The sequence below is a fragment of the Pseudonaja textilis genome, chromosome 2 (genome assembly GCF_049901715.1).
Source record: "Pseudonaja textilis isolate UNSWEBS1 chromosome 2, rPseTex1.2, whole genome shotgun sequence".
Classification (NCBI taxonomy): Eukaryota; Metazoa; Chordata; class Lepidosauria; order Squamata; family Elapidae; genus Pseudonaja; species Pseudonaja textilis.
Genome location: NC_141991.1, coordinates 13714474 through 13737992, shown reverse-complemented (window position 1 = coordinate 13737992; position 23519 = coordinate 13714474). Strand labels below are relative to the sequence as shown.

At 44.0% G+C, this 23519-nt stretch overlaps 1 protein-coding gene across 3 annotated transcripts in view; it reads right to left on the bottom strand.

Moving 5' to 3' along the window:
* Nucleotides 1-23519, bottom strand: part of LOC113450112 (complement C4-B-like) — a 104386-nt gene that overhangs the window by 5712 nt on the left and 75155 nt on the right. For all 3 annotated transcript variants that reach the window (XM_087928494.1, XM_087928492.1, XM_026721265.2), the window contains exons 30-38: nucleotides 22138-22296; nucleotides 21409-21468; nucleotides 18379-18472; nucleotides 14893-15064; nucleotides 11714-11804; nucleotides 8474-8548; nucleotides 5373-5478; nucleotides 2438-2527; nucleotides 1210-1302 (exon numbers count right to left, since the gene is read on the bottom strand). In XM_087928494.1, coding sequence (XP_087784620.1) covers nucleotides 1210-1302; nucleotides 2438-2527; nucleotides 5373-5478; nucleotides 8474-8548; nucleotides 11714-11804; nucleotides 14893-15064; nucleotides 18379-18472; nucleotides 21409-21468; nucleotides 22138-22296 — 940 coding nt within the window. The remainder of the gene's footprint in view (nucleotides 1-1209; nucleotides 1303-2437; nucleotides 2528-5372; nucleotides 5479-8473; nucleotides 8549-11713; nucleotides 11805-14892; nucleotides 15065-18378; nucleotides 18473-21408; nucleotides 21469-22137; nucleotides 22297-23519) is intronic.

Here is a 23519-nt window from a genome sequence, read left to right as displayed (position 1 = left end):
ACTCCCAGAATTCCTGAGCTAACAGGACTGGAGGTGGAATTCTGGGAGTCGAAGTCCACAAGTCTTAAAGCTGTCAGGTTTGAAGATCCCCGAGCAAAAGTAATGAGTCCAGCAAGCAGTGCTGAATTATTTATTTGAGGTTAAGTTAATCAAAAGGGAGTGATGGATTTTTCTGGCTTTGATTTCTGTCCCACTTAAACATCACTGACCAGCAGGGAAAAAAACACTACTAACCACTTCCTTTAATTTGAAGGGGATGGGTCAAATTTGGATGGAATCTTAGAAGAACAGGTTGGACCACCTGCCAAAACTGGGAGTAAAGGAGAAGGAAGTGATTGATAATCAATGGGCTTCAAAGTTGTTGCATAGTAGGGCATGGAATGGTCAGTGCTGTTGACCAAGGAGCCCAGTTCTAACCTCGTGGCCGGTAGGACCCGAAGTAGTTTAGTGATAGCCATGGAGGAATTGTGATAGGGGTGTACCTAACAAGAGTTATCATGGCACCTAGTGCTGTCGAAGCCAGAAAGGAAGAGGAAATAGTGCTGGTCCACCATCACTGATGTACCCAACTAACTGCGGTACACAGTGTAAACAGCTCCAAAAAGTACAGATGCTCTAAAACTAAATAACTAGTTAGGGCAAGCATTATTGTGCTTGTGCACAAGTCAATAGAGTGGAATGGAAGAGGAAGAGGAACAGAATGGAAGAGGAATAAGAAAGAATGGGATGGAATGGGAAGGAAACAGGAATTGGATTGGACAGGATAAGATAGGATATGATCTAGATAGACTGGACTGGACTGAAGTAGGAATAATGGAAACAACAGGGGAGAGAGAGAGAGGAAAGAGGGAAAGAAGAGAGAGAGGGAGAGGAGAGAGAGAGAAGAGAGAGGGCGGGAGAGGAGCGGGGAGAAAGAGAGAGAAGAGTGGGGAGAGAGAAAAGAGAGAGGGGTGTTGTTTTTTTTTCAAAACTGCAAGTCTCAGTTTGATCACTAGGCAGCTCATGCCAATATTGACAAAAACGTTTTCAGAAATGAAAAGACACCAAGTGAAGGAAGGGAAAAGACACAAGGAACTGAACTGGGAGGTTACAGGTCTTCGTGGATGTGAGCATAAGCGATGTTGACAGCTTTTCAGGGAAGAAGACTGAAATTAGTTCAAGAATAAGGCTGCAGAGGGTGAGGCTTCCAGGGCCAACCCCAGCTCTTACCGTAATGGACACGGGGACTGTAACATGCAAAGTTCATCCGTGTCTCCTCCGTGATTGCATCCTCCAGGGTACGCTTCAAACGGGGGCAGGCACCTGTTTGGTAGAAGAAATAAGGTCCGATTCCTGGATAACCCCTCTGATCAAAGTGGAGGGAATCTAGCATCTAGCTGAGAAACCAATCTAATTTCTTTAGACAGGAACATGGGAGTTTAGATAGTTGTTTGAATGATTAAAGAATGGAAAAAGTGGACACCACAACAGGACATTTGCATTGTTTTCACATCCTCAAAGAGTCTTTTCAAATGCGGTAGCTATTTTGGCATCAACCATCAGAAATGTTATACTAACTGTTAAGTGTGGGTACATGGAGCAAACACAGTGGCTATGGATATTTTAAGACTGGGGTGGCAGTTGTGACTACAGGCATCTACCAGACCTTGGACAGAGCATTACCACCAGTGCATACATCTATGATTAGGTTCTAAAAAACACACTTATTAAAGTTGTCACAACCTACAGTGTTGGAGGACTGTGTCATAAGAGCAGCAGCTTCACTGCAGGGTTTGGAAATTACTAGAAAGGCTCGATATTATTTTGATTCCTCCTTCCTCAGTTGTATTCCTGACAGTTTATAAAGTTGTCCTCAAGAATATATTCCTGATTGAAAGGAGAAGCATTCGGACAATCTTTTGTCCAGCTACCAGGTGGTTGCAAGCGGAATGGGACAACTTGACACAGTCAACTTGCTATGGTCACCTCACCACGACCAACTCTCCATGGTCAACTCACTATGGCCAATTCTCCATGGTCAACTCTCTATGGCCAACTCGCCACAGGCAACTCTTTGTGGGACAATTGACCGCGGGACAATTTATCAATTCAATTTAATTATTTAAAATTAAAACAAAACTTGTTTATATTTTTGCCATTAAGTTTTCATTCTGTCCCTCCTTTTGCATCTATTCCACCATTTCTTTGATATCGGTTTACACTCTTGTCCCGCAGCGAGTTGGCCTTGAGGAGTTGGCTGCCACAAATTGTCATAGACTCAGTTCCAAGGGACAGCAGATCAGCTGCGTTATTTTAAATAACCCTTGAAAATCCACCATACAGAAGTAAACTTGGCTTGCATTTGTGCTTTGGAAGGAGGAGGGCAGCCCCTGTGACCACGTGTTCCTCTGAATTTAGAGACCTTAAAACCATTGGTCTAAAATCCAGGTGACTTTACCTTCAGCACACTGGCAGACATCATCTGAGCACAAGGCAGACACGTACTGTGGCTTATTGGGAGCACCGTAGAAGATGCTGCAACGTTGATCTAGAAGTGGGAAAGTGGAATAGTCAGAGGAACATGATACAAGTAGTCCTCACCTTACAACCACAACTGAGCCCAAAATTTAGGTTGCTAAGCGAGAAATTTGTTAAGTGAGTTTTGTCCCGTGTTATGATTTTTCTTTTTTTTAAATTATTAATATATATTTTTTATTTTTTAAAACAATCATTCCATCTTGAATGATTCCATGAACAGTGTGTTGTCTTTGTTAAACAATAATCAAAGTTACAACATCATTACACATTAATTCTGCAATATTTAACATAGTAATATCCACCTATTAATTATAGGAATTAATTACACAGTACTAACATAGTAATATTCAACATGTTAGTCATCATGTCACTAAAAACTTATCACTTTTAACACATCATCTTTATTTTGCTTCCCTACTTCTAACTTCCATTTTTATTATTTAACCATTGATAGAATAAATCCCATAGCACATAATATTCAGTTTGCTTTTTCTCCTCAATTGCCAATGTTAATCTATTCGTTTCCACACATTCTAGGATTTTCCTAATCACATTATCATCTGTAGGTATCTCTTCACTCTTCCAATTTTGTGCAAATGCAATTCTGGCCACAGTCAAGATTTGACTAACAAAACATGCATTTTCCTTACGGTATTCTTCGGGCAGAGTCCCCAACAGAAATATTTCTGGTTTTAAATCAATACTGATTTATATTATTCATTTTGTGATCTTTCTTGCCACATTTGTTAAGCGAATCCCTGCAGTTGTTAAATTAGGGACACGGTTATTTAACTTCCCCTCTGATTTTGCTTGTCAGAAGACGGCAACCTCAGGGATACGGCAACCGTCTTAAATACGAACCAGTTGTCAAACATCCGAATGTAAATCCAGTGGCCATGGGGATTGTACAATGGTCGTAATGGTGAAAAATGGTCATGAGTCCCTTTTTTTTCAGTGCTATTGTAACTTCGAACGGTCATTAAATGAACCATATGCCTGTATAATTGGATGCAGAGGAGAGACAGCAGCTGAGTTTATATGAGGAGTGAAGCTTATTTGAGATACTGCCTCTTCCCAATTGTTCCTGCCAATCCCATCAGATCCAGCAGGAGATCCTGTCCCATTGACACCGCCCTCTGGTGGGAGCCAGGAAAATAACTTTCACTATCCATTTACTCCAGGAGTCTCAAACTTGCGGCCCGCGGGCCAATTGCGGCCCACAGGGCGATATCCTGTGGCCCCCACCGTGATATGAAAGTATAATATTAGTGCGGCCTGCAGGGGGAATGGACCTCTGAAGGAAGTCCCGCCCGCCGTTCCTCGTCATGGCTTCTTCTCCACCCTGAACTTTTTAACAAGTCCAAGTACAGGTCCAGACTTGCTGGTGATCATCTTCAAGCCATACTGAGGGTCTCAAGTGCCTCCTCTCTCAAGCCAAATGTGGCTCAGATATGTGAGAGGAAGCGTTGTCAATCCTCTGGCAGCAAGGAGTAAGCTGGAGAAGCCATGTCCTGAGGAACCGTTCATGATCTTCATTCAATGTTCCATTCATTCATGTGTTCGGGACAGTTCATGTATTGGAGAAATCCTTAACTGTTGATGACATTTGAGGATATTTTTTTAACAACGTTTTTTGTGGAATCCCTTATGCAGCCCAGCCTCAGCCAGACGCTGCCTCCAGAGGCCCCCCGGGTAAATTGAGTTTGAGACCCCTGTTTTACTCCTTGAAATCCATCTACTCCCTTCTTGGTTTTTCCGGAAGCCTTGAAAATATGGCTATAGGTTGGGGCTCAGAGTGCTGTTGTGGCCCGCCAGCAGCCAGTGGAGCTGGCAGCAGATTCGGACAGTAAGGAGATTGGGGAAGAACATGGACCAATCCTGGAGTCTGGGGAAGGCCCTGACGAATGTCCTGCATGGGAGACAGAGGTGGGGCCAGGACCTTCTAACAGTTATCAGCTGCCTTCAGAGTCGGACATCAGTGAGGCAGAAGAACAGCTGGAGCCTGTTTCCAGTGTGCGCATGTGCAGAGCTGCCAGAAGAAGGGAACAGCTAAGGAACAAGGGTCGACTTGGGAGTAAAGCCACAGGTGGACGGTGAATGGGCCTTCCCCATATGGAATAAAAGAGGAGCGAAAGGGGATTTGGGTTTTGCAGGAAACAATTAGTTTTATTATTCGGGTGAAGATCTGTTCTTGCATTCTTGCCAAGTCTTGTCTGCTACAGTGTGGCATCTGAAAGATATCGGCCTGGCAACTCTCCAAGCCCGATAAAAGTCTGTAATTGTGAAATATCTTGAAAGGCTGTTGGCTGGAACTTTGCTGGGGAGGAATTCACTGTCAGCTAAATAAAAGGGGTTTATCATCAGGACGAGGAGTCCGCTTTGTGCTGTTGGGGAAGCCAAGGCCGAGCGTGTGAAACAGTGATATGGGTGAAGATTTGAGTTCTTTGTTTTTGCTTGTATCTTGACTGCTGATTATGCATGTATTATGCCATTTATGGTTTTTTTTATACCCGTGCTTAGACACTCAGACTTATGGGAGGCCGTATGCATTGAAATAAGCCAATAATAAACTTACAGACTGTATGGTACGCTCGGGAGCCCCAGTGATTCACTTAAAACTGTTGTAAAAAACTGTTGTAAAATCAGATCTGGCTTGACTGACGATTTATGACTGAAATCCTGCGCCCTGAAGTTAGCATATCTTTTGAAACAGTCTTTACACACAATCAGTCATGCCTGTTCCGGAGACAGTCTGACACACCAGTTGCGCCCCACCAAAGGCTGATTTTTTTAAAAAACAATGCATCCCACCAGCTCCCCCTCCCTCTCCTCAACTGTTGCTTGCTTTGGCTTACGGGGTTCGTAGAAGTCATAGACAGTGGCGCTGGCTGGTTGTAGTTTCCCCACGGATACTATCTGCTTAGCCCGGAAAGCGACACACTCACGACCAGATTGCGGTGCCTGGAAACACAGAGAAATATTTAAACTTCAAACGTTATATTCTACCTTTCTTCTGTGATCTAGGATTCCTAGTATGATTTGATTGCTTATTGTACCTGTTAGGAATAACATAGGTTACCTAACGTAGTTTGGGTAAAATAATATATATAAACTATGATTGTAAGTTTAAGTGTGTGTCACTTTAAAACTGCAAAGCATGTAATTTTGGGTGCGGTGTGAAACCACCATAAGAGGGAGCAAGAGAACCTGATTGATTGCTGACAATTACTGGATTGCATGGATTGATGGTTTGTTAATTGCGTGTTTCCCCTACTGCTGAGTTGCTGAAGGAAGAGAGGAGTTTTTGACTTCTTCATATCTCTACTGCGAGGAGATATGGACTGATATTTGTAAGTTTACTGACCTCTCTTTTTCGACACTGGAATTTGCAACTGAATAATCCCTGGACGGACTGAACTAGTAAATGATACATGGACTGTTTGACTATGCTATAACTCTTATTGTAATAAACTATTTAATTAGCACTGTGTATCTGTTTTACTGAGTGTAAGCTACAAAAACGTTTATCTCACATATTTTGCCTGCCTGACTGACTGCTGTGCAGATTCTGCTAGGGTGTATCCCTAACAGTACCCTATAACTACCACGAAGTGTTGTACCTGATGATTCTTGACTCTTGACGAGTGTATCTTTTCCTTTTATGTACACTGAGAGCATTTGCACCAAAGACAAATTCCTTGTGTGTCCAGTATACCTATCCTCCAATTGTGGGGGTGAATTGGATGATCAATATACAGGCAGTTCTTGACTTACAACGATTGATTTAGTGACTGTTCAAAGTTCCAATGGCACTGAAAAAAGTGACTTGTAGCTGTTTTCCACACTTACGACTGTTGCATGGTCAGGTGATCAAAATTCGGGCGCTTGGCAACGGACTCATATTTATGACGGTTGCAGGGTCCCAAGGTCATGCGATCCCCTTTTGCGACCTTCTGACAAGCAAACATCAATGAAGAAGCCAGATTCACTGAACAACCATGTTACTAACTTAACAACTGTGGTGATTCATTTAACAGCTGTGGCAAGAAAAGTCGTAAAATGGGGCAACATTCACTTAACAGATGTTTTCACTCAGCAACATAAATTTTGGGCTCAATTGTGGTCGTAAGTCAAGGACAACCTTGTCATATGCAGTTCAGCTCCCTCCAACGTGCTGAACTCGAGACTTGTTGGCTATAATTCCAGTCATTTCCAGGCAGCGTAATCAAGAACTGTGCTGGCTGAGGATGATGAGATGGATAGTACAACATAGGGGATGTGGGCTGCTGCTTGGAGAAGGCAGATGAAGCCGGTGTCATGCCCCTGGCGGAGACTGACTCTGAGGGAGAGGAGGAACAGCCGGCAGGGAGTGGGAGTGTGGCTCCAGAGGTGGTGGAGGAGGCTGGGGAAGGGCAGAGGCCGGCTGACCAGTCAGAGGAGGAGCCAGGCCCATCCCCTCTCCATCCTAGGGCACGCAGGGAGGAGAGGATCAGGGTAAAATGTGGTCTACTCGGGAGGAGAGGGCCATGATCCTCTTCATGGGTTGCAGCTGGGAGATTTGTATAAGAGTTTGGACCTGCGTGCTAACAGATGCTGGAGACAAATTAGTGGTTTTTTTCTAAAGAAGGTTTATCTTGGTTGACGTTCTTCCAATGGACTGTCCCTGGTTATCTTCCCGAAGTTGGCAATTATCTATCCTGGTCTGTCGTGGAACTTTATTCAGTGCGGGGTTTGTTTTTTGGTTTTTGCTTCGTTATCAGCTCTTTGAATTCGAACTGTGTTTTTTTTCCCTTTGAAATGTTATTTTAAAAATAGTTTACTCTTCCACTGTGAACGATTAAACAGTGAAGCCAAGTTGAAGGCATTAAAGGACTTTATTTTACATTTTGGTTTTGGCTGTATTTCTGATATACTCTGGGTCATCACAGCCGGGCATCAATTCAGCTCTTTTACAAACAATATTTGAGACAGTGAAACAAGATTAGCTTCAGAAGGAAAGTCATAAGGACTTGTCTAAAAAGGCAGATATCAGTGGCTTACAGGTAGTCCTCAACTTACAACCACCATTGGAATAGAAGTTCTGTTGCTAAGCCAGGCAGCCATTAATTGAGTCGTGCCCCATTTTATACCTTTTAGCTGCAGTTGTTAAGCGAATTGTGGTCATTATGTGAATCTGGCTTCCTCTATTGACTTTGCTTATTAGAAGCCCCCCACCCCGCCCCACCCGGAAGGTCACAAATGACAATCACGGATGCCGTAATCCTCATAAATACATGTTTGCCAAGCACCTAAAGTTTGATTGTGTGACTGCAGAGATGCTACAATGGTTGTTATGTGTGAGAACCAATCGTAATTCCCCGTTTTCACGATCGTCATAACTTTAAACCGTTGCTAAATGAACGGTCGTAAGTTGAGGACCAGCTGTGTGTTTTAGCTTCCCTTCCCACGCAGACACGGAGAGGTACATCTGCTTTCAACAGACGCAGAGGGTCTGCAGGTCAGGGCTGAGCTGTGGAAATCCTTGGTGCTCTATGAACTTGGCTGTTTGCTCGCAGACATGCCTGATTGCCCAATGGACGGTGGTCCTTAGTTGGGTAATGGAACCTCTTCAGGCAAACCAAGCTCTGAAACCACCAAGGACTCCAAAGTCCATCTGAATACGTCTAATGACCCCGTAAACCCTTGCGGGATGGAGTCGGTGCAACTGAATGGAGCTGAGTGTTTACTGGCCAGATGCCCTTCCTATTGCCAATGAGGAATTTTGCAGCAGATGTATTCTCATTGTGCAGAGAGAGAGAGAGAGAGAGAGAGAGAGAAATATCAGCCTCTACCTACAATTGAACTCATAGCCTCCTGATTGTGAGGTGAGACCTCCACCTCTCGGCCACCCCACCCCTCTGCCTTGCCTTCTCCGACCGCCCCTCTGAATATATTGTTCTGTAGAAAATCCTCCCACCTGGTCAAAATACAGGAGCAGCCGTTGTCCTTGAATCTCCCAGTGGTTGATGTATTGGTCAGGGACCTCTTGCAGCTACGGAGAAGGGAGGGATTGAAGAGCCATAAGGAATAGAGGGAACAAGCCAGCAGGTCTCCCAAACCGAGTGGTCTTGCACTTGGTGAATATTTTCCTGCTATCAACCCCGGGAAAGCGGGAGGGTGCCAAGGGCAGATGGCGTAACCCAGGGGTGCCAAATTCGATTGTATTGAGGGCTGCATCAGGATTGTGTTTGACTTCGGGAAGGGTTGGGGTGTGTGTGGCCAGCTCGATGTCACTTATGTCGGGGGCACCTGTGGTGGCTCATTGCTAAGACAGATTTCCTCAGGCCTTCCCTCCCACTCATTACAATCTTCCTTCCTTCCTTCCTTCCTTCCTTCCTTCCTTCCTTCCTTCCTTCCTTCCTTCCTTCCTTTCTTCCTTCCTTCCTCCCTCTTCCTTCCCTTTTCCTTCTCCTTTCTTCTTCCTTCCCCCTTTCCTTCCTTTTCTTTCCTTCCTTTTCTTTCCTTCCTTCCTTCCTTTCCTTCCTTCCATCCATCCTTCCTTCCTCCCTCCTCTCTCTTCCTTCCTTCCTTTTCCTTCTCCTTCCTTCTTCCTTCCTTTCCTTCCCTTCCTTCCTTTTCCTTCCTCCCTCCCTCCCTCTCTCTTCTTCCTTCCTTCCCTTTTCCTTCTTTCTTCCTTCCCTTCTTCCCCTTCCTTTTCTTTCCTCCCTCCCTCCCTCCCCCTTCCCTTTTCCTTCTCCTTTCTTCTTCCTTCCCCCTTCTTCCCTCCCTCTTCCTTCCTTCCCCTTTCCTTCTTTCTTCTTCCTTCCCTTCTTCCCTTCCTTTTCAATCCTTCCTCCTCCTCCCTGCCTCTTCCTTCCTTCCCTTTTTCTTCTCCTTTCTTCTTCCTTCCCCTTTCCTTCCTTTTCCTTCCTCCCTCCCTCCCTCCCTCTTCCTTCCTTCCCTTTTCCTTCTTTCTTCCTTCCTCCTCTTTCCTTCCTTTTCCTTCCTTGCTCTCTTCGCATCTTTCCTTCTTTTTCTTTGATCCTCCCTCTTCCCCCCCACATTCTCCTTTCCTGTCCCTTCTTGGATGCTCAAATGCAAAAGGGGAAACACTTCTCCCTTTGTTTTGTTTTTAGTTCGTTTTGGTAGCCTTCTGCCAGGGAAAACGGAACCTGGGGATGGGCGGTGGGGGTTGTGCATGGCCCCCTCAAGCTCCGTTTTCGCTGGCAGAGGCACCACGGGCTGGTCCTTCCCAGTTTGCAGCGTAGCCCCCGGGCCAGAATTAAGCAACTTGTGGGCCGGATTCAGACCACGGGCCTTGAGTTTGACACCACTAGTGTAACTAGGTTCACTTAACAGGCCCCGAAGACCTGAAATCCAGGCATCACTCTCTGAGAGCCAGAAGAGAGGTGACCGAAGAAGGATTGTGATATTCCCCCCCTTATTTCAACAGCAAGAGGATTGGCAAAGATGTAACATCGATTTAACTCAGGGGTCTCCCGACGTGACAACTTTAAAGACTTGTACACTTCAACTCCCAGAATTTCCCAGCCAGCATATCCGGCTGAGGAATTCTGGGACTTGAAGTCCACAAGTCTTTAAATTGTCAAGTTTGGAAACCCTTGGTTTAATTTTTGGCCAAGCTCAAAGGTGGATAGAAAGACATGGAGAAGTCCTGCCTTCTCAGGGTTTCTGCCCCCAGTCTCTGTTTAAATGGGGACAAGTTGCGGGCATCCAGATCTAAGAGTTTCTTCCATGGACGTAGATACTGTATGAGTAACCACATTTTTCCAGCATTAAGAGCACATAAACCATATATGTTTCTCATCAATTAGACGGTGTGTTCTTTCCTCAGAAGCAATTTTCCTAATATTCATTTCCTGTTGTTGGTAAATATTCTTAGTCTAACCCCTTTATTTTTTTCTAGTCCTTATCTTTTCATTCTCTGGCTTTTATCCTTAATCCAATTGTACCGTCAAAAATTACTTAAGAATATGCAATCCTTCATAGACTTCTACAGTGCCATGCAAAGTAGTTTTAATTCTATAAACTGCTATTTCTCAATCTTGGCAACTTTAAGATGTATAGACTTCAAATCCCAATATTCCCCAGCCAACAATAGTTGAGGAACACTGATGTAGACAACCATGAGTCAGAAGTTATCATCACATTGTAATGAGCAGTTTTTACTGTGGAAATTGGACCTTGGAATAGATGTGTTTGCCATCTACAGTGTATTAAAATTAGCTTTCTATGACAGATTTGATTTTAAGAGGAAGGAAAATTTTCCGTTTGTCTAACTTTGAACCATCTCTTTCCCATCTTACAAAGTGGCTCAAAAATTAGCACTACACTTGTTAACACGGCTTTTACAACCACTTCACTGTGCGGTGGCACAGTGGTTAGAACTCAGTATTGCAGGCTAACTCTGCTCACGTTGCCAGGAGTTCAATTCCCTCAGTCCTGATGAGCTCAAGGTTGACTGCCAAGGTCAGTAAAATGAGGACCCAGATTGTTGGGGGCAATAGGCTGACTCTGTAAACTTCTTAGAGAGGTCTGTAAAGCGCTATGAAACGGTATATACCCTGTTTCTCCAACAATACGGCCTCCCCCCAATTGGAAGTCCCAGCATGTTTTATAGGCATGAAGTTAAATTAAGCCCCGCCCCCCAAATTGAGGCCTATATTAAAACATGCAAAATGGGGGGAAATGGTGTGGGGGGGTTGCCATTAGGAAGTACTTTTGTGGCACACCCGGATATGGTGCTGCCTGCGTTGACCCCGATACGAAGTGCCCCACCAACGCCGAGGTCAACATCCAAGCCGTCGCCGCCCGCCCGAAGATGCAAGGGAGCGGGGAATTAAGTCACCCTCGAAAAGATGGCCAGGCCATTTTTTCGGGGCTCAAAAAAAAAATAAGACCCGGCCTTATTATATGAGAAACACGGTAAGTATAAAGTGCTATTGCTATTATTTGGCGCAGTGGTTAGAATGCAGTATTATAGGCTAATTCTGCCGACTGCCAGCAGCTCGATCCTGACCAGCTCGAGCTTGACTCAGCCTTCCATCGTTCCAAAGTCAGTAAAATGAGGACCCCGATTGTTGTGGGCAAGAGGCTGATTCTATCATTTCACAGGGTTGTAAACCACTGTGAAGCGGTGTACAAGCTTAAGTGCTATGGCTATTAAAGGGAAGGACAACCCTTTGCCAGGAGCTACCTGAGCAAGGTCCACCTCATCGGGCTGAAAGCCACTCAATAGGCTGATGTCAACAATGACCATGCCAGAAACACGAGCCCCCCGTTGTCTCCTGTAGAGAAAGACAGAAAGAGAAAAGTTAGGAGAGATAGTTTAATGCCTTTAGTTTGATCTAGTTGACCTCTGTGGATTAATAGAAACATCAGATGATGACCTTGGATGAACTGGACCACATAACGTTGGCACAGGTAGTCCTTGAGTTACCACCATAACCACGGGTGTCAAACGCGACCGCGTCACGTGACGTATCGTGACCTATGTGGAGCCGGGGTGGGTGTGGCCTACTTATGATGCATCCGGCCCGCCAGTTTGACAGGCCTGACCACAGCGGAGGCCAACGTTCCCATTCTCAAGCGAGACAAACATGAAGTGCGTCGTGCCCCATTTTACGACCACTGGCCGCCGTGGTTAAGCGAATCCCTGCAGTTGTGAACTGAATTGTGTGGTTGTTTAGTGAATCTGGCTCCCCTCATTGATTCTTCTTATCAAAAGCCGGCTGGGAAGGTTACAAATGGCGGTCACGTACAGTGCAATCATCATAAATACCCGCTGGTTGCCAAGCAACCAAATCTTGATCACATGACCACAGGGATGCTGTAATGGTCATTCAGTCTGAAAACCGGTCCTTAGTCACTTTTCTCAGGGCCGCTCTGACGGTCGCTAAATGAACTGTTGTAACTGCAACCTGTACAGAGCATCATAATATGTCCCCCCTTCCCATTACCATCACCTCAGGCAGGGTGAGATATTGTACAGGTAGTCCTCGAATTTACAACCGATCATTTAGTGATTGAAGTTACAACAGCCCTGAAAAAAGATGACCTAGGACCATTTTTCACACTTACGACTACTATTTGGATGTGTGGTGACCCAGGGTGGGATACAAAACAAACACAGTCACAGAAAACAAGTGAAGCCCCTTTTATTCCTTCAAGGCCCTCTCCTCCCAAGTAGACCATATATCTCTTCCTTATCCTCTCCTCCCTGCGTGGCCTAGGATGGATAGGGGATGGGCCTGGGTCCTCCTCTGACTGCCCAGCCGGCCTCTGGCCTTCCCCAGCCTCCTCCACAATCTCCGGAGCCACCCTTCCACTCCCTGTCGGCTGTTCTTCCTCTCCCTCAGAGTCAGTCTCCACCAGGGGCATGACAGGATGCTTGGCAGCTGACCCACATTTAGGAAAGGTTGGAGCGTCCCGGGAGGAGCGTGAGGGTCACGTGATATATCTTTTGACGACCTTCTGACAGGCAAAGTCAATGGAGAAACCAAGTTACATTTCACAACCGTATTGTGAAGTTAATCTCTGCAGTGATTCGCTTAACAAACATGGCAAGAAAAGTCGTAAAATGGGGCAAAGCTCATTTAACAAATGTCCCACTCAGCAACGATAAATCTTGGGCTCAGTTGTGGTCGTAAGTCGAGGACTACCTGTAGTTATCACATATGGTCATGTGGTGGAATGTACCCTGTTTCTCCAACAATACGGCCTCCCCCAATAGGAAGTCCCAGCATGTTTTATAGGCATGAAATGAAATTAAGCCCCTCCCCCCAAATTAAGGCCTATATTAAAACATGCGAAATGGGGGGGAATGTTCGGGGGGGGGCTTGCTGTTAGGAAGTACTTTTGTTGCACACCCGGATATGGTGCTGCCTACGTTGACCCCGATACGAAGTGCCCCACCAACGCCGAGGTCAACATCCAAGCCATTGCCACCCGCCCGCCTGAAGATGCAAGCGGGTGGGGGGGGAATTAAGTCACCCCTGAAAAGACGGCCTAGCCATTTTTTCGGGGCTCAAAAAAACCCCAAGACCCGACCTTATTATATGAGAAACACGGTAGTAGGTTGGATTCCCCGTGTGTGTGTGTGTTATTTATTTAAATTTATTCATTTAAAATATTTAAATAGCTGCGCTTCTTTATCAACTCTAGGAGGCTCAGATATTACAGGTGCAGGTAGTCCTTGACTTACGACCACAACTGAGCCCAACATTTCTGTTGCTAAGTGAGACATTTGTGAAGTGAACGTTTGCCCCATTTTACGACTTTTCTTGCCACACTTGTTAAGTGAATCACTGCAGCTGTTAATGTTAGTAACTAGATTGCTAAGTGAATCTGGTTTCCCCATGGACTCTGCTGGTCAGCTTGGCCCTGGAAACTACAACGGTCATCAATACGAGTCAATGGCCAATGTCTGAATTTTATTCACGTGACCGTGGGGGAGGCTGCAACAGTTATAAGTGTGAAAAATGGGCATAAGTTGCTATTTTCAGTGCCAGTGTAATTTTGAACGGTTGCTAAATGAACTGCTGCAATTGAAGGACTACCTGAATTTGTAAAAACAATAAAAGTGGGCTATAAACAAACAAACAAACAAATAAACCTGTGGAAATAAAACAAAAATGAGTAAAAATTAAACCCGTCAAAATAAATAAATAAAAAACAAACCAGTCAAAAGAAATAAATAAAATACAGCTAAAATTAACCAGTCAGAAAATAAAATAAAATAAACCAGTTTAAATAAATAAAATAAAAAATAAATCACTTTAAATAAATAAATAAAATACAGTAAATAAATGAACCAGTCTAAATAAATAAATAAAATAAAAAATAAACCAGTCAAAATAAATAAATAAAATACAGCAAAAATTAACCAGTCAGAAAATAAAATAAACCAGTCTAAATAAATAAATAAAATAAAAAATTAACCAGTCAGAAAATAAAATAAAATAAACCAGTTTAAATAAATAAAATAAAAAATAAATCACTTTAAATAAATAAATAAAATACAGTAAATAAATGAACCAGTCTAAATAAATAAATAAAATAAAAAATAAACCAGTCAAAATAAATAAATAAAATACAGCAAAAATTAACCAGTCAGAAAATAAAATAAACCAGTCTAAATAAATAAATAAAATAAAAAATTAACCAGTCAGAAAATAAAATAAAATAAAATAAACCTGTCTAAATAAATAGAATAAGAAATACATCAGTCTAAAGAAATAAATAAAATACAGAAAAAAATGAACCAGTCTAAATAAATAAAATAAAATAAAATATAAATAAATCTGTCAAGTGGTCCACTGCTTATTGCCAGCCCACCCTTAACAATTCTACCAAAATGGTCTCCCGCCAACTGACCAGAAGCAGACTTCGTAGGTGACATCATGTTTTGACTGTTGGGTGTCGGTGGTCTCCCTCCTTCGGCGCTGCCGGGCATCAAATAACTCAATCCGCGACAATGTCCGGCTAGCAGGGGGTGACGTGGGTGGAAGATCGTCTTCATATTCATAATAGTAATCCTCCAATTCAGCTGCGTTAAGAAAACAGAGGCAAATCTTAGCAAGGATCAACGCAGAGCAAAGACCATTTGGCATTGTGAGGCGTGGAACATATTTGCTTTTCGCATGGGCACACTGAATATGGAGTGTGCCTCATAGGAAGAACGGTTGCAGGAACTGGGTACATCTAGTTTAACGAAAAAAATGACTGGGGTTGCCCCAAAGGTGCTTTTTCAAGAGGAAACTGGATTTTCTGGTTTTTCTTTGAAGGCATTTCACTTCTCCAAGAAGATTCTTCAGCTCTGAAGAATGAATCAATGAAGGAGAAGCTCCTTGGATGAGAGTGAAATGTCTTCAAAGAAAAACCAGAAAGTCAGAAAGTACTGTTGCGTTTTGAAAAACAACCATGGGACAACCACTTTGGGACAGCCATGACCTGGATGACTGAGAATCTCTGTAGACAAGGACTAGGGGTGACATGATAGCAGTGTTCCAATAGCTCAGGGATTGCCACAAAGAAGAAAGGGGCAAACCATTCTCCAAAGCCCCTGAAGGCAGAAGAAGAAACGGATGGAAAGTAATTAAGGAGAGAAGCAATCTAGAACTAAGGAGGAATTTCCTGACAGTGAGAACAATCAACCGTTCTCTTCAGAAGTTGACTGAAGGCTTTTAAGAAAAGATTGGGCAACCATTTTTTCTGACGTGGCTAAAGATACAAGGTGGCTTATTTGCTTTTTGCCTAAACAGCTCACCATTTAAACCAGGGGTCTTCAAACATGACAGCTTTAAGACTTGTGGACTTCAACTCCCAGAATTCCTCTTCCTGTCATATTAGCTCAGGAATTCTGGGAGTTGGGAGTCCACAAGTTTTAAACTTGCCAAGTTTGAAGACCCTTGATTTAAACTATGTTCTACCACTTTGTGTAAAACTAGCCAACGACAAACCAATCATGTTCAACACCACCGACAATGATACTGCTCTTCAAAGTGACCTTGATTATGTGTCTCAATGGTCAAACATCTGGCAACTCCAAAACTCGACCAACAAACGCTCTGTCCTACACATTGGTAAAAATATCAGTATGCCAAATACAAACTAGGCAAATATGACCTCGTTGATGATCCTCACTCTGCCAAGGATCTCGGAGTATTCATATCTAATGATCTAAGCACCAGAACTCACGGTAACAGCATTGCCAAAAAGGCATTAACAGTTGTAAATCAAATCTTACAAAGCTTCTCCTCTGGAAATATTGAATTGCTAACTAGGGCATACAAAACCTTTGCTAGACCAATACTTGAATACAGCTCATCTGTCTGGTATCCTCACTGAATATCGGACATTAGTACAATTGAGCGAGTCCAGAAGTATTTCACGAGAAGAGTACTACACTCCTCTGCTCACAACAGAATACCCTATATCACCAGACTTGAAATTTTGGGTTTGGACAATCTTGAACTACGCCGCCTACGGTTGGACTTAAGCGTAGTACACAAAATTATCTGCTACAATGTCCTACCAGTCAATGATTACTTCAGCTTCAACCGCAACAATACAAGAGCTCACAACAGATGCAAACTCAATGTTAACCGCTCTAAACTTGATTGCAGAAAGTACAACTTCTGCAACAGAGTGGTCAATGCCTGGAATGCACTACCTGACTCTGTTGTTACATCCTCTAACCCCCACTCCTTTAACCTCACTATCCACTACTGACCTCACTCCATTCCTAAGAGGTCTGTAAAGATACTTACACCTATTATCTTGTAAGCAATGGACAAATCAAATAAATAAAAATAAATAAATGTTTAAATCATACATTATTATTATTATTGTTGTTGTTGTACACAAAAATGACAGTATACACAGCAGACGAGATAACCATGCTGGGTTTTGTATCACAAATCACTAGTCGAACACTTCCCAAGTGTTTAGGATGCGTGATGTATCGGCGGATTATGCGAGCAGATCCCAATAAGGTGGCCTTCTGCAGCTGACCAATGGTGATTTTGTCAGCACCAATTGTTTTTAAGTGGTTGCCTAGGTCTTTAGGCACAGCACCCAGTGTGCCAAGTACCACTGGAACCACCTGCACTGGTTTATGCCAGAGTCTCTGCAGTTCGATTCTCAAGTCCTGATATCTGGTGACTTTTTCAAGTTGTTTCTCATCGATTCTGCTATCACCAGGTATGGCAATGTCGATGATCCACACTTTTTTCTTCTCCACAGTCGTGATATCCGGGGTATTGTGTCCCAGAACTTGGTAACTCAGTATTCAGAAGTCCCACGGTAGTTTTGCATGCTCATTTTCGACCACTTTTTCAGGCTTATGATCCCACCAGTTCTTTGCTACAGGCAGATGGTAGTTGTGACACAAGTTCCAGTGGACCATCTGAGCGACTGTGTTTTGACTTTGTTTGTAGTCAGTCTTGCAACAGCTCAGTATGCGATCAATGGTTTCATCTGCTTCTTTGCAGAGTCTAGATTTGGGGTCATCAGCAGATTTTTCTATTCTGGCTTTGATTACATTCGTTCTGATGGCTTGTTCTTGGCCTGCAAGAATCAGGCCTTCTGTTTTTTTCTTCAGTGTTCCATTATTATTATTGTTGTTGTTGTTGTTGTTGTTATTATTATTATTATTATTATTATTATCCCAAACACTAATCATTGTGTATTGTGAGAAGCAAAACCTATGGAGGCTAACCCCAAACTGAGAGAGAGGAAAGGAGAAATAAAGCTTTCAAATTTACATCACTCCTCTCCTATTCATGGTATTTATTTGCTCTTATTTACTTATTACATTTATAAGCCACCCATCACTCTCTACAAGGTAGTTCACATTAAGCAACAGTCTGCGATGTGTTGGCCCAACTACTCTGTTTCTCCAACAATACGGCCTCCCGCAATAGGAAGTCCCAGCATGTTTTATAGGCATGAAATGAAATGAAGCCCCTCCCCCCAAATTAAGGCCTATATTAAAACATGCGAAATGGGGGGGAATGGTGGTGGTGGGGGCTTGCTGTTAGGAAGTACTTTTGTTGCACACCCGGATATGGTACTGCCTGCGTTGACCCCAATACGAAGTGCCCCACTAACGCCGAGGTCAACATCCAAGCCGTCGGCGCCTGCCCGAAGATACAAGGTGGGAGAATTAAGTCACCCCCAAAAAGATGGCCTAGCCATTTTTTCGGGGCTCAAAAAAAAAAAAAAAAGACCCGGCCTTATTATAGGAGAAACACGGCATGCTGTTTACAGTAATCAAAACAGAAAAAGACGGGGGGGAAAACACCAATCAATTATAAAAAATATAAAATAAAAATCCACCGCCCCCAATCCCTGACGTACCATTTCGGCGAACAGAGCCACTCACGGTCACTTCTAGCCCAAGAGTTTGACAGGTGTTGTTCTGGACAGCCAAAACATAAAACTTCTTGAGAACCTGGAAGGATAAAGAAGAAAAAATTAGCTTTCTCTCTCCTGAATGATGCTGTTAAGTTGTGCTAGAACAGGGGTGTCAAACTGGATTTCTTCGAGGGCCAGATCAGCATCTTAGCTCTCCTCTGAGGGCTAGCGGGGGAGGGGGACGGAAGCGGGGGGGGGGAGATGGGAAGGACATATGCCTCCCCCATGCCCCATTTTCAGCCTGGACAGCCTCCTGAAACACTTTGCTGGCTAAAACGAGGCACGAGGGCCTCACAAGCCACCCTGGCCTCCTGCAGCACTGCCGGCCAAAAACGGGCCACGCGGAGGCCTCATGCGGCCCATTTTTGGCCGGCAGAGTGCTGCAGGAGGCCATGGAGGCTGAAAATGGGCTGGGGGGGGGTTGCACATGCCCCCCCGTGGCCCATTTTGGCTGGCAGAGGCCCTGTGGGCTGGTCCTTTGATATTTCTAGGCCAGCCGTGTCAGATTTAAGAACCCTGCGAGCTTTTGGCCAGCGGGCCTTGAGTTTGACACCCCTGTGCTAGAATCATGATTTTCCACCTTGGCAACTATAAGAGGGGTGGACTTCAACTCATGGCAGCATGGCTGGCTGGGGAATTCTGAGAGTTGAAGTCCACCCATCTTAAAGTTGCCAAGGTTGAGAAGCAATTTGGTAAAAGGAGGAAGAAACTACTTATTGTTTTAGTTATTCCAAAAGAGGCTCACATATATTAACCCCACTGCCTCCTTAACTGCTCAGGAACCTAGGTTTCCAACTGTGGCCCACCGGCTTCCCGATATTTGGGTTCTCTGCTGAAGAGAGCTGTGGATTTCTCCTTTAATGTTCATCCGTGGTGGCACCATTTGTACTGTGACCTTTTGGAAACTCTTCCATTAGGATTGGAAATGCATCCAAAACGCAGGGAAACCAAATGTGATGACCCAGGGCATGGCACAAAAGCAACAAAGTCACAAAAAATAGGCAAAGTCCCTTTAACACCTCCAACTTGGCCCCCAATGTCTGGTTATCATCGGCTGGAGAAAAAAACTCTCCCAAGAACAGGGAGGGAAGAAATTCAGTCCGAACCCAAAGTACATCTAAATTATAAATAAAAACCAACACAAACCACGATGCAGCAATTAACAAGACAGGGAAGGATAAGGCATTGCAGACTTCAAAAGATAACGAAACACACACAGTTGGGAGGACGCCAGAACTCAGATAAGACTTGACAAACCAAAAATACTTCACGCATTGCTTCCAGCAAGGATCTGTGCGCAAATACCCTCTTTATCCTGTTTTCCCAGCTGCAGATAATGAAGGGAATCAGGGCCTTTTTCTCCCCCGTAACCCACGTTGCTCCCTTATCCGTTCCTCCCTGCATGCCCTAGGATGAAGAGAAGGTGGACCTGGATCTTCCTCTGAATTCCCAGCTGGACTGTGCCCTTCCCCAGTTTCTTCCACAGCCACCGGAGCCACACTCCCACTCCCTGTCAGCTGTTCCACCTCTTCCTCGGAATCAGATTCCAACAGGGGCATAACACCAAACATCAATCCCATCAAGGGTTGGAAACATTCCTTCTGCTCTCCTCCAACTACTGTCACACATATTAAGAACCCTTCCCTCTAAACAAAATGCACACTCAACACAAATGCAACAGGTGCAGACTTTCCTATTACTCTGAGGAAAAATTCTTCAGTAGAATCTAAGTTAAAGGAGACCTACTGTAGAACTAGAAGACACCCATGACCTGGATGACTGAGAGTCTCTACAGACTCTCTCTCACTCTCTTGTAGTGTGAGGATCAATCCTAAGTCACTTTTTTCAGTACCATTGTAACTTCAAAATGGCCACTAAATGAATGGTTGTAAGTCCGTAACTACCCCTACCTATTTTTCAACCCTGCTGTGAGCCTACAACAGTTCATTTAGTGACCATTCAAAGTTATAACGGCACTGAAAAAAGTGACATGACCATTTTTCACACTTATGACCTTTGTAGTGTTCCCATAATCATGTGATCAAAATTCGGATCCTTGGCAACTAGTTCATACTTATGACCATTTGTCATGCCCCTGTTAGAATCCGACTCTGAGGGAGAGGAGGAACAGCTGACAGGAAGTGGGAGTGTGGCTCCAGAGGTTGTAGAGGAAACTGGGAAAGGGCACAGGCTGGCTGGGCATTCAGAGGAAGATCCAGGCCCATCCCCTCTTCATCCTAGGGCATGCAGGGAGGAGTGGATAAGGGAGAAACGTGAATGGCGTGGTCTACGGGTGAGGAAACGGCCTTGATCCCCTTCATGGGCTGCAGCTGAGAGGACTGGTTAAAAGGACAAACTGTGCATGGCCCAGTGCTGGAAGCAAAGTGTGAAAATATTTCTAGCCTGTCAGTTCTTATCTGAGTTCTGGCGTCCTACCCAGTGTGTGTATTTTGATATCTGTGGGCGTCTTCAAGCCCTTATCCTGCCTTGTCTCATTAATTGCTTCAGTGTGGTTTGTGTTGTTTTTTCTATTTATGATTTATATGTATTTTGAGTTTGAACAGAATTTCTTCCGCAACTGTTTGTGGGGGAGTTTTTTCCTCCAGTCCGTGATAATTGAACCTTTGAAGCCAAGTTGAAGGAATTAAAGGGACTTCACCTGCTTTTGTGTCTTTGTTGCTTTTGTATCCCAATCTGGGTCATCACACTGTTGCTGTATCCTGAAGTCTCACAAGCAACATCAATGGGGGAAGCCAGGTTCACTTAACAACAGGTTTACTAACTTATCAACTGCAGTCCTTCATTTAACAACTGTGGCAAGAAAGGTCATAAAACACCTCACTTAACATAATTTTTGGGCTCCACTGAAGTTGTACGTTGAAGTCTACCTGTATATCAGTCCCTAACCATAGTAAAAAAACTGTAGTGGTCATCATTCAATATTTGTTATAAGAGTAGTATGAAATTACTTACAGTCAGAGTTCCTTTCCCTCTCCCTTCCACTTTTACGTCGATGTCTTTTCCCAAAGAAAACTGAAGAAGAAGAAAAACAGAATTACCTTGTAGAATAACAACAAAAATAGCATTGCCAAAACTTGACAAATCATGTGCATACATATACATTTCCTTGCAAGCACATAAATACAAAAGACAGTTTGAAACCTAATTGCAAAACATGTTCCCCTTTTTACACACAATGAATTGCAGGATCTGCCATCTGAATGTTACTATCAATATCTTTTAAATCAGGGTTTTTCAAAAGTTGGCAACTGAATGTGAGTTGGAAGCAGAGGTGGTATATTCAGCAGCTTCTGACCAGTTCTGGAGAACCGGTAGCGGAAATTTTGAGTAGTTCGGAGAACTGGCAAATCCCACCTCTGACTGGCCCCGCCCCCATCTATTCTCCGCCTCCCGAGTCCCAGCTGATCCACTGGGTCTTCTTTGGTTGCTCTGCACGGGAGAACGGAGCTGGAAAGCAGGTTAGTGGGGTGAGGAGGGAATGGGATTTTGCAGTAACCTTCCCCTGCCATGCCCACCAATCCATGTCCACCAAGTCACGCCAGGCCCACAGAATCAGTACTAAAAATTTTTTGAATCCCACCACTGGGAAGAGTCCTTGGACAGTAGAAAGGTCTGGATGGGTTTATACCCACTTCCTCATTCCATTCCTCATCGTATAAACAGCCATGTCAACATGAGTACCTGAAGCTCTTCCTGTATTGGATCATTGGATCTTCCAAAAGAAATCTGAGTAGGCAAGTTTTTTCCAGGGACCGTAAGAGAAACCGTTAGCTCGTTCCCTTCTTCTTTGAAAGTGCTGATCCAGTAGGAGGAAAGGGCCTCCAAAGCCACCACTGTGTCCTGAGAAGAGAAGCCACCATAGAAATCAGAACTCTGGCGCCATTTTGGAGAACCCATATAAGAAAACACACAATCACCTATCCTTCACTTTCTAGGTCGGGGTGTCAAACTCAAGGCCCTTATACCGGATCTGGCCCAAGGGGTGCTTAAATCTGGTTGCGCTGTCCCAGCCAGTCTATAGGAATTGGATAATTACTTAGGAATTATGAGCTGTCCCCTTAAGGGAATGCACCATGGGAAATATAAAGGTATCCTGGGAAATGTAGTCCATGTCACGTGACCACATCTGTCATCCCAATTGGTCACTAGTTTGTCCCTCGATGGGTTGGGGGAGTTTTCCTCACTTTTGCCTGAACTCCCTAACTCACGGCAGCTGCTTTCTATCGCTAGGAGATGGGTTAGGAGATAACCATCTTTTACTACAAGGCAGATATACAAAGGATTGGTCATTAAAGAAGAGCTTTACCACAAATGTGAGTTATGAGGATACCTGATGAACCAATAAATGTACTTTATTAAGGATGTCTTGTTGAGTTTATCTATCTGCATCTGCACAGCTTAAAAATCCACTACTGTGCAGAATACAGAAAAGTGGTCCTCAGGACTGCTCTGGAAACAGCGAAGGACCAGCCCGCGGTGCCTCTGCCAGCAAAAGGAGGCCGTCCCAGCTGAAAATGGAGCTGGGAGGGGCTGCCTGAGCCACCACAGGTGCCCCAGACATGAGTAACATTGACCTAGCCCCGCCCACCCCAGCCCCCTGAAGTCAAACATAACCCTGATGTGGCCCTCAATGAAATTGAGTTTGACACCCCCATTCTAGGACATCTGTATTTTGTGAGGCTCACCTTTATCTCTTTTTGTATCCTTCTGCAAATTCCTGAAGATTTGTATGCATTTGTTGACCTACCAAAATCCAATTAAACGCTCAGAATTCATGTCTTTCTTAGATTTGGACTTCGAATAACTTTATGGTTACTTTGAAAGTGCACTAATGGGCATGCATTAAAATGAAATCTCATTGCATACAGCTCTCAAAGGGTCTCCACTTCCAATATACGCTATATAAACATGACAAGATAAATAAATAAATACAAAATTATGCATATACCCACATATATTACATGACACAATGAAACAACAAAGTCTAGTCCAGATGTATACATGTACATGGCAAGAGAAACAAATCCTGCGAGTTTACCAGACGGATGGCATAGGGAACAAAG